Consider the following 12,249-nt stretch of genomic DNA (forward strand, 5'->3'; position numbering starts at 1 on the left):
AGATTATACTCTCAATCCTCTAAGAACCACCGATCATATCAAAAATAAAAGTGAAATCCTTAACCTGGGCCACAAAGTGGACATGTTGTTTCCTAGCTACCTTTCTGCCCACATTTTCTAAATACAATTCTCCCTACTGATTCTCAAACATTACAGCATGTGGCTCTCTCACTGTTTCTGCCACTGTTTTCTCTTCCTAGGATCCTTTCCTCCCAGATAGTCAAATGGCTCTTTTCATCCCTCTGTTCAAATACCACCTCCCCCAAACAGTCCATCTTTACTCATGAAATAACTGACTATCATCATACTCTCTAGTTCCTTCCTTGCTTTATGTTTCTTCACAGTACTTATCTTTTGACACTGTAAGATGTATTTACTTGTTTATCTAGTTATTACCTTTGTCATCCACTGAAAACGTAGGCTCCACTAGAAGAGAACTTTGCCTTGTTCACTACATAGTAGGTAGTCAATAAATATTTTATTAAACTCTAGGAAGGGGCATTATATATTAAAAAAAAAAAAAGCCTAAGGCAGAAAGGACTAAAAGAGGTTTGATTAGCTTAAACTGTATAGACTATATATATATGCATGGGGGAAAAATGGGGGAATCCCAAGAAGTAGACTAGGCCATGAAGGAACACCTGAAGTCTTACTCAGGACCTGAGAACAACTCAAAGGCAACAGAGTATTATGAACAGCCTGCAACTCTGGCTACAGTTTCCTACATGGATTTGCAGGCTACTGCAATAACAGAGAAATGCCATTATGGTAACTGGAATGGAAAGAACTCTAAAGAACTGAGGGAACCATATGTACACATGGGATAAGGGGAGTGAAGAAGAAAGGACAGTGTGATATATTACAAATCACTACATCATACAGAGTTCAAGATAACACCTGATTTCTCAAAGGGGCATCCAGAGAGATGGAGCTGCCATTCATCAAGAGAATGAACCCAGAGGAGGACCAAGTCTGTCAGGGAGGAAGGACATGAGACTCAACAGTGAGTCTGAGATGGCTGGAGGCATCCAACTAGAAATTCAATAGGTGGAAGTTCCCTTATGGCATGGCAGGTTAAGGATCCAGTGTTGCCACAGCTGTGGTGCAGGTCGTAATTGTGGCTTGGGTTAGATCTCTGGCCCAGGAACTCCCACATGCCATGGGTGTGGCAAAAAAAGAAGAAAGAAATTCAATAGGCAACTGGATATACAGGACTAAAACAATGGAAAAATATCTGGACTGGAATGTAAGACTGTCAATTTTTAGGGTATGGGTAATAACTGATTGCATGTAATGTATATATGTATCACCCCGAGGGCTAGTAAAGAATATGACACCAGAAGAAGGCCTAGGACTCAACTCTTAAAAAACAGCAGCACCTGAAAAGATGGTAAAAGACAGCATCTAAGTTGAAGGGTAAATAATATTAGTTTAAGAAAGCAACATATAGCAGTGTTTCACACTGAAATTTTTAAAAATTCATCTACTATGACTACACCTGCAGGGCATGTGGTGAGTATATTTTCATCCTTAATCATTCAACATAGATCATCATTCAACCCTGAATTCTATAATTTAGATCATAATTTTATAACTATTAAAATTATAACTAAATTTATAATTTAATTATAAATCTAAATTATCACCTACCTCAATATTTATCCAGTAATCTACCATATACTTGCATATAATGTTTGGAAATATACAGACCTCTACCTTCAGCGTTTTTCTGTAGCAAAATTTTCAACAGGTTTGTGATTATCTTAAATATTCCATATTTCCAAAGCATTTTAAAATGTTATACGTACCCACACACTAGAAAACCTTAAAATTATTATAGTACTAAGTTTTACCAGAAGGATTAGTTGGAAGATTGATAGTTTTATAAGCACAGAAGTTTTCAATATAACAGATTCATTCATTCTTAGTGAATTTTATTCCAATATGGCAGTTGCTTCTGGTCACTTAAGGAAAACGTACTTGAAACGCCCACCTTAGCCAAAAAATTTTTCATACTTGAATACAGCAAGTATTCAACACATTTACAAATGCCATTATAGGTAAGTCTTTTTCAAACGAAAACTTCAAAGAAATATATTGTTTTTTATTTTAATGTCTTAAAGCAAGTTTTAGCAAAAGGACATATTAGGCATTTAAAACAGATCCCCTAGTACCCAAACAATCATCATACCTTGAAACATGCTTAAAGGCTTCCACTATAACTGGGGCAAAATCTTTTGTAAACTCCGGCCCCTTCCTTTTGCTGTTCTGAATGACATCATTGGCTAGGTACAGAAACGTAAGCTTTCTGTTTGGTTTGGCTGAAAAAGAAAATTAAATAAAATTAAAATATCTTCACTTAACCTGGACAAACTTTCTCACTACCCAATCAAGTAGCTGAGAAGTACAACAAACTTACTAACCTTTATTCAACCCTAGATTCTCATTCTACTATCAAACTTAGCAAGTCACTACTCTTTAAAGGATAACTACTATATGGTTTTTGAAGATCATGCATTAGAGAATAAACAAGAACTTCAGAGGCAGAGCTAGTCAATGAAATATTTGTTTCCTTGGTTTACCAAGTCACCAAAACTAATCATCCTTGATTGCCAGTCTTAACATTATCCCCAAATGAATAGCTCTATACAAGGAAATTCTCACATCTGTGCAAAAATGCACTTCTGTGACTAGCTGTAGTAAATTTTATTAAAACTATTAAACACTACATAAAATACAGCCACTTAAAATAAGATGGTGATTGGTCATGTTATTAAAACGTACCCTAAATCTTAACTTGAATTTATTTAAAAAAATCAATCAAGTTATTGCATAACAAGAGTACAAAATGCAAAACAGAATAAAAGAGACATAAATCAATCACATCTTTCTTGTTTTGAAATGAGTATTTGCCAAGCTAACAGAGTAAATGTTAGGGAGACCAAATGGACAAAGTTTAGACTTTTTCCCCTTTGGATTACATGACTTTAAATAACTGACTCATTTTGACAAAAAATATGTCCCTACTCACTATATTCTGTGGGTATAGTCATCCTTCTATAAGAGCAGACAAGAATTTCAATAACTGCTGACCAGAATACATTTTCACTAGTTACAATGTGGCACAGTAGTATTGAGTATGACTTGATTCATATATGTAAGGAAAATTTATTAGTTCAACACAATCTTTTATATTGACTATTTTTCATAATATATCATAGTTCATAATATAATTTATATTTCATAATACGTTTTTCATAATTTTCATAATATATAAAAATTTATCATTTTCATAATATATCAGATTTCATAATATAATTAAACTTGAATATTCAAAGTTGTACAATTATACTCAAAAAGTATACTCTGTGGCATCCACATTACAGTGGTATAGGGGAATTACGGCCAGGACTGATAATCCAGTGCACCACTCATGTGGGCCAGTTTATTGGAAATAAAACAAAAATTTGGGCAGGCTGCATTTGGTCCTCAAGATTTGAGCTTTCTGGAGTTCCCTTGTGGCTCAGCAGATGAAGGAGCCAGCACTGTCACTGCAGCGGCTCAGGTTGCTACTGAGTATTCAATTTAAAATTTAAGCTACTTTTGAGTTCATATCTTAAGACTTTTAGGGGAAACTAGCATCCCAACCTTCTCGCAAGGAACTGTAAAATACTGACTCACAACTGATCAGATTTCACAAACCTGTACCACCTGCTGCATAATATGGTTTGCCTGTCTAAAGATGCAGCCCATCACTTCTCATGCTTTTGAAAGTTGCTGGCATAGAATAGCGATAAAGGAGAAATGGCAATAATAGAGACAAATTTCTAAATCTTCTAACTCTTGTCTGGTTAATTAAATCACAAAGCATAACTAGTTAAAAATACTAGGGCCGGAGTTCCCGTCGTGGCGCAGTGGTTAACGAATCCGACTAGGAACCATGAGGTTGCGGGTTCGGTCCCTGCCCTTGCTCAGTGGGTTAACGATCCGGCGTTGCCGTGAGCTGTGGTGTAGGTTGCAGACGCGGCTCGGATCCCGCGTTGCTGTGGCTCTGGCGTAGGCCGGTGGCTACAGCTCCGATTCAACCCCTAGCCTGGGAAACCTCCATATGCTGTGGGAGCGGCCCAAGAAATAGCAACAACAACAACAAAAAAGACAAAAGGACAAAAAAAAAATACTAGGGCCCCTTCCTATGAAGATGATATTAATAGTAAATTTCCCACTATTCAACCCTATCTCTTTTTTTTCTTTTGTCATTTTAGGGCCACACCGACGGCATATGGAGGTCCCCCGGCTAGGGGTCTAATCAGAGCTGTAGCCACCAGCCTACACCGGAGCCACAGCAACATGGGATCCGAGCCGCATCTGTAATTTATACCACAGCTCACGGCAACGCCGGATCCTTAACCCACTGAGCAAGGCCAGGGATGGAACCCGCAACCTCATGGTTCCTGGTCAGATTCGTTTCCGCTGCGCCACAACGGGAACTCCAACTCTATCTCTTTTTTACCTACCCCTGCCCACAGAATACCCCATCCAAAGAAATGTCCTCATTTAACCCAAGTATCAGAAGTATTATTTAATCCAAGTACTTGCCCTCTTACCATTAAAATGAGTTTAAAAACTCAAATTGTTCTAAGCACTTTATACATATTACCTAATTTAACCCAAATAATGTAAGGTACCATTATTATCTGGCATTTGGCAGTTGAACAAATAAACATCAAAATGATTATCTGCCCACAGTGAAATAGCCAGGTAGGGATCAGCCATGATTTGAATCCAAAAAGTCCAACTCCAAAGAATTCCACTACAACGGGACTATGCCTTCTATCATAAATGAAAAAGAGTACTTATTACCTTTTGAAAAGATTTAGTAGCAAAGCAACCAAAATATTTTAGAATGTTAGCAGTGTTATTTAAAACAGCCAAAAGGTGGAAGCAATCCAAGTGTCTGTCAACAGATGAATAATAAGCAAAACCCAGTATATACATACAAATAGAATACTATTTGGCCTCAAAAAGAAAGGACGTTCTGACACATGCCACAATATGAATGAATCTAGAGGACCTTATGTTAAGCGAAACAAGCTAGTCACAAAAAGACATATATTGTGTGATTCCATTTATATCAGGTACCAAGAATAGTCAAATTCATAGAGACAAAGTAGAATGGTGGTTGCCAGGGGCTAGGGAGAGGGAGATATGGAGACTTATTGCCTAATGGGTAGAGAATTCAAGTTTTAAAAGGTGAAAAGAGTCCTGGAGATGGATGCTGATGATAGTTGTAGATCAGTATGAATGTATTAAACCATACACTTTAAAATGATTAAACTGATCACTTTTATGTTATGTTTATTTTACCACAAAATTTAAAAGTATTTATTTTACAGTTTTAAAAAATTGTGATCGGAGTTCCTGTCGTAGCGCGGTGGTTAACGAATCCGACTAGGAACCATGAGGTTGCGGGTTCGATCCCTGCGCTTGCTCAGTGGGTTGACGATCCGGCGTTGCCGTGAGCTGTGGTGTAGGTTGCAGACGCGGCTCGGATCCCGCGTTGCTGTGGCTCTGGCGCAGGCCAGTGGCCACAGCTCCGATTCGACCCCTAGCCTGGGAACCTCCATATGCCGCGGGCGTGGCCCAAGAAATAGCAAAAAGACAAAAAAAAAATTGTGATCTACTAATCTCTCAAAAATAATTCAGAATCGTTTTGCAAAAAACACTATAGTATGAATTTACAAGATTTCAACATACATTTCCAATATATTCCAAAAGACAAACTCCATACCATGAGTATAACTCTAGTATGTGGTCCAAATACAAAAACATTTTCACTGTTTTCCTTTTGGAACCCAGGCTAAAATGAGAAATACCTAGAAACTGCCACAGATAACCCTCTCCAAATTTTCAGGGAAAAATTTTTACTTCCATTTAAAACTTTATGTAGAACAGGAGTTCCCACTGTGGCACAGTGGAAACAAATCCAACTAGGAACCATGAAGTTGCAGGTCTGATCCCTAGCCTTGCTCAGTGGGTTAAGGATCCAGCGTTGCCATGAGCTGTGGTGTAGGTGTAGACGCACCTTGGATCTGGTGTTGCTGTTGCTATGGTGTAGGCCGGCAGCGATAGCTCCAATTTGACCCCTAGCCTAGGAACCTCCATATGCCGCAGGTGCAGCCCTAAAAAGCAAAAAAAGAAAAATACATAAAACTTCATGTAGAACAAATCACAACAAGCAATTTAAATTTTGATAATTTGTAAATAAAGCCATAAATTGTTACTTAAACATATAAAGTTAATAGGAAGGGCAAATAAGCCATTTCATAATTTCTTTCATAAATAACTACTGGCAATAGACTATAAGGTTAAACAATAGGTCTGAACTAACATCTATGTTTCTCCTCTTCACAGGATTCCTTATAAAGAGACTTATTTTCCTAGTCTTCCATTCGACTTAACTAGTGTTTAATGTTTGCTATATGCTGAGGGCCACGCTGGGCGCAGACCAAAATAAACTTTCTTGTTCAATCAGGAGTTTGCTAAACCATACAAACTGGCACATGATAGATCACATGACTAAGTAGGTTCTTTTCTTCTTTATTTTTTCTCTCCACTAATATATCACACAAACACTGGAAGCAACCATAAATATTACATCCCAGTTAATACTGCTGTGTCTGTACCAATAAAGTATAAGCCAAATAAGCACCAGTCAACATACTGTAAGAAACCATTTCCTTTTATCTCACCTCACCAAATTTTAAGTTTCTGCGCGTACTAAGTATAGCCCTTTGCCCAGGGGCTTTGTATATGAACAGGTACATCAAAACAAATAATAAATCTGGCTGGCTAATATGTGAGAACACAGCATTACTTACCAAGTTGAACATAATCTCCCTCCTCAGAAAGGGCAATACAAGTTCAGTCCATCACACAAGAAATGGTTACATAATAATTCACAAACAATTCAAATAAAAGATCTATTACAAAGCTTCAAAGAGTCTAAGAGTTCCTGCTCTAGCTCTGCAGTAATGAACCTGACTAGTATCCATGAAGATGCAGGTTCGATTCCTGGCCTCCCTCAGTGGGTTAATGATCACGCGTTGCTGTGAGCTTCGGTGTAGGTTGCAGACACGGCTCAGATCTGGAGTTGCTGTGGCTGTGGTACAGGCAAGAGGCTACAGCTCTAATTTGACCCCTAGCCTGGGAATTTCCATATGCTGCAGGTGCAGCCCTAAAATGACAAATACAAACAAACAAGCAAACAAAGTCTTGGCAATTAAACAATATGAAACAAATTATTCAAAAGATCACAGAAATGCCATCTAGTCTCAATAGTTCATGATCAGTTCATATTCCAGTTTTACTTCTTCATAATCAAAAAGTGACAGGATCATTACTTATTTTCTTACTGTTCAGATCATATGCCTATTTGTTTTGATATGATACAGAATATCAAAATCTAATTTAATCACTGTGTTTTTATGGAGATTGAAATTTAAAACCAGTAGATGACAATGATCAATGGGTTAACGATCTGGCATTGCTGTGGCCGTAGTCTAGTCTAGAAGCTGCAGTTCTAATTTGATCCCTAGTATGGGAACTTCTATATGTTGCAGGTTCAGCTCTAAAAAAGCAACAAAAAACAAACAAAAAAAACTGTTACCTAAGAACCTTTTTTCCCAGGGAAATCTTCTATACAGAGGGGCCACAAAAAAACTGAATAAACAAATATATACACATACATGCGTGCGCATACAAAACAATGAGCCTTACTGTAGGTCTTACAGAAGATAATCAGAAGAAAGGCCATTTTTTTTTTGGCCACACTCATGACACACCCAGGTTCCTAGGTCAAGGGTCAAAACCACTACTTTTCTTGGCTTCTGGTCTTAACCTCATCCAGAAGCTGAAATGGGAATGCATGTAAAATTTTACTACTCTCAGAAACTTCAACTTCAAATTCAGATTACAAAAAACAAAGTTTCTTATAGATCTAGCTACTCTTATTTTCAATGTATTGGGTTCAAATATTTCCTTTCCTTTCTCCATTCTAGAGTTCTCACAAAATAACCTACAGAAAAACAGGCAAGTATTATGAATGGGAAGGTCAAAAAACACAAATGTTAAGCAATTAAAACCTACTATCATTTTCTACCTATCAGATTGATCAAGATGAAAGTCTGACACTAACTCAAGTTGGCAAGACTATGGGTAAGATTAACCACCTTTAGATACCATCGGACATTGATTAAAATACAAATTAATTCAACTTCTTACAAAATAATTTGGAAACAGTTATGAAAATGTAATGCACAAATTTCTTGATCCTGCAAATTTTGTTTCTAGGTATTTATCCCATGGGTATCTTCTCATAATCACACAAAGAAATTACTATGGATATTCATGATAACAATAAGAGAGGACTAAATAAATCACGGGACATTTATATAATCTAATAATCTATAACTACTCAAAAATGAGACAGATTTATATACTGATATGAAAGATATCTAAGATATAGTATTTATATCCACACAAGCACACACACAGTAGACAGCTTTACTTCAGGGGAAGATCAAGAAAGAATCTGAGGTAGATCAAGAATTACCAATAACTGGGGATTTGGGATTGGCATGTGAACACTGTGGCACATGTCATAACTGGCCAACAGGGACCTGCTGTATGGTACAGGGAATTCTACCCAATATTCTGTGATAATCTACATACAAAAAGAATCTGAAAGAGAATGGGTGTGTACATATATAACTGAACCACTTTGCTGTACAGCAGAAATTGCCACAACATTGTAAATCAACTACACTTTAATAAAACTCTAAAAAATGAAAAAAAAATTACCAATAAAGGAGTTCCCGTCATGGCGCAGCAGAACCAAATCCGATAAGGAACCATGAGGTTGCAGGTTTGATCCCTGGCCTCACTCAGGGGGTTAAGGATCCAGCGTTGCCGTGAGCTGTGGTGTAGGTTGCAGACGCAGCTTGGATCCTGCGTTGCGGTGGCTGTGGCGTAGGCCAGCAGCTATAGCTCCAATTTGACCCCTAGCCTAGAACTCTCCATGTGCCGAAGATGTGGCCCTGAAAAGAAAAGAAAAGAAAAAAAAATTACCAATAAAGAATTAGGTCACAACAGGGAAACACATGAGCTATACATTAAATGATTAACTTGGGCCTACATGCTGAAAAGGGCTTCTCAGTAGTGCTGACTTGGTGCTCCAATTGACTTTCCTGCAGGTGCATTTACCCATCCATGGTCTCTCCTACTCACCTATCGTGTTAAAAAAAAACACCTAGGTTCAAACAAATGGACATCTTTCCATTCTAAAAGGACAAAGTTCAATTCTAATTCCTCAAATTTTAAGAACCTTCATTTTGGCATATGTAACAAATGAACTCTTAAAATCTTGAAAAGAACAAACTCCATCCAGGGCCATTATACCACTATAAAAGACACTGTGAACTGTTAAAAGAGTTCTAAAGAATATACATCACATTGTTTATTCTCATTATGCTTATAGAGTGGAAGTGAAACTAAAACTTTTTTGGCGTATTAAGAGTAACATTTTTAAACTAAAACTGACTTATTTCTTATGTTCTGGAAGTTTATTATGAATCTCATTTAATCTTCGAAACAACCCTACAGAATAAGTTATTATTCCCATTTACCAATGAAACAAGTATTAAAGTAATGTACTCAAAGAAATGCACTTAAATTAATCAACACACACTACAGTCCCTATATAACATTTTGTTAATAAAAGCAGGCTTACATAAGATAAGCCTGAAACATCTTGTCATGATATAAAGTAAAAGAGCTATTTTTAAAACTACTAGGGTTGGGAGCTCCCATCGTGGCGCAGTGGTTAACAAATCCGACTAGGAACCATGAGGTTGCGGATTCGATCCTGGCCTTGCTCAGTGGGTTAAGGATCTGGCGTTGCTGTGAGCTGTGGTGTAGGTTGCAGACTTGGCTTGGATCCCGCGTTGCTGTGGCTGTGGTGTAGGCTGGCAGCTACCGCTCAAATTGGACCCCTAACCTGGGAACCTCCATATGCTGTGGGAGCAGCCCAAGAAAAAGGCAAAAAATAAAAAATAAAAAATAAAAAAATAAATTACTAGGGTTGTATCCAAGGACACAACCAATGCTCTAAGATGTTGCCCTGGCCAAAGAGTATCAAAAATGGCTACAATACAAACATCTACAAATCTGTAAGTTCATAAAAAATACTTTTTAAAGAGGTAGTTGCTGGAGTTCTTGCTGTGACACAACACAGTCATCAGCATCCTGCAGTGCCAGGACACGGGTTTGATCCCTGGCCCAGGAACTTTCACATGATGTGGGCACAGTCAAAAAAAAAGAAATCTTTCCTCTCCATCCCCTCATCATGAATGAGTTAATTATTTGGTGTGTGGACCCTTTATAGACCATTTTACGTGCCTTTGTGTATATTATATACTTATTGACATATATACAGGTATACTTAAGAATTTTTCCTTAAATGAGATCATGCTATATTTAATGTTTTACAGTCTTCCTCACACTTCATATATCCAAAGTATTTTTGTATTCATAAACAGATCTGTTACCAAACTCTCTTTAAGAATCTCATTTCTTTTAATAGCTAGTCACATGACACACACACACACACACACACACACGCATGCATAGTTTCAAATCTTTTAAATATTTTCAATCTTTGTAAACCTGAGTAAGTATTTCTACAGGATAGATTCTGAAAGGCAAAGGTGGAAGGTTAAAAGGTATGCAATTTTAATTTTGACAGACATTGTCAACTTGCCACCCAAAAAGACTCTTTGAATTCTTACCACATAAAAATGCTCGTCTGCTAACACAATACTATTAATATTTAAGATCTTTACCAACCTCCTGGGAGTAAAACCATGTTTTTATTTGCAATTCCCTGTATACTACTAAAGCTGAATTCTTAGTTGTTTATATTCTTTCTTTTGTAAATCACCTACTCATATCATGTTCCCTATTTTTCTACTTAGCTGTTTGCTATTCTTATCAACTCATAAGAGTGCTATGGATATTAGCTTTTTCTTGTTTTAGGTAGTGCAAATATTTTCTCCAAATATGTTGCTTTACACTGAAATTTGATATTTTCTTCATTCAAGGGTTTTATAACTTCATGTAACCAAATCTATTTCCTATGTGATTCATGGCCTTAACATACTTACAAGTCCTTTCACAATCCAAAGCTAGAAATGATTACAAATATATAATATATATTCTTCTTACATGACTCCATAGCTCATTTTATTTTTTAATGTCTGCATCTGCAGCACATGGAAGTTCCTGGGCCAGGGACTGAATCTGAGCCACAGCTGCAACAATGCCAGATACTTTAACCCAATGTACCAGGCCAGAGATGTTCAACCCATACCTCTGCAGCAACCCAAGCAGCTGCAGAATACTTAGCCCACTGTGCCACGGCAGGAACTCCCATAGTTTATTCTTTTCAATGTTGTATCTTTAATTCAACTGGATTAATTTCACATAGGGTACTAGTTAGGAATTTAAAAATCATTTGTTAGTATTCCACCTCAGCCCATGAATTTCAAGGGTCTAATTTACCAACTGCCCATATAAAATGGGTCTCCTCAAATATCTCTACTTTATTCCTTTCATATATATTCCTCTTCCTGTACCAACATTGTACTCTTCTAATTTCAATGTCTTCACCAACTACCTGGATACCTAAAAGGGCAACCACTTTCATTGTTGTTTTTTCTTTTTTGTCTTTTTTTTTTGTCTTTGTTGTTGTTGTTGTTGTTGTTGCTATTTTTTGGGCCACTCCCGCGGCATATGGAGGTTCCCAGGCTAGGGGTTGAATCGGAGCCGTAGCCACCGGCCTACGCCAGAGCCACAGCAACTCAGGATCCGAGCCGCATCTGCAACCTACACCACAGCTCACGGCAACGCCGGATCGTTAACCCACTGAGCAAGGGCAGGGACCGAACCCGCAACCTCATGGTTCCTAGTCGGATTCGTTAACCACTGCACCCCGACGGGAACTCCTGTTTTTTCTTCAAAACTATCAAAATTCAAAAGAAAAAAACTGCCATGACATTTCCTCCACATTCACTTTTCCCAATGATCTACAGAATTAGCTATAAATTTCTTCTAAGAAAGCAAATTTTTTATAGAAGACTGCCCTAAATTTACAGATTAATTTGAGGATAGCCAACCTCCTTATAATCAGTTTTT

The 12,249-nt window shown here is 37.4% G+C and overlaps 1 protein-coding gene across 5 annotated transcripts in view; it reads right to left on the reverse strand.

Annotated features, from left to right (window-relative positions):
* Positions 1-12,249, reverse strand: part of RPRD1A (regulation of nuclear pre-mRNA domain containing 1A) — a 72,673-nt gene that overhangs the window by 39,609 nt on the left and 20,815 nt on the right. For all 5 annotated transcript variants that reach the window (XR_007136699.1, XR_007136701.1, XR_007136700.1 and 2 more), the window contains exon 2: positions 2,192-2,321. Coding sequence is in view for 2 of the 5 variants with exons in the window: in XM_047794137.1 (XP_047650093.1) it covers positions 2,192-2,321 (130 nt within the window). In the remaining 3 variants the exon portion in view is untranslated. The remainder of the gene's footprint in view (positions 1-2,191; positions 2,322-12,249) is intronic.

This window comes from Phacochoerus africanus, chromosome 8 (genome assembly GCF_016906955.1).
Source record: "Phacochoerus africanus isolate WHEZ1 chromosome 8, ROS_Pafr_v1, whole genome shotgun sequence".
Taxonomy (NCBI): domain Eukaryota; kingdom Metazoa; phylum Chordata; class Mammalia; order Artiodactyla; family Suidae; genus Phacochoerus; species Phacochoerus africanus.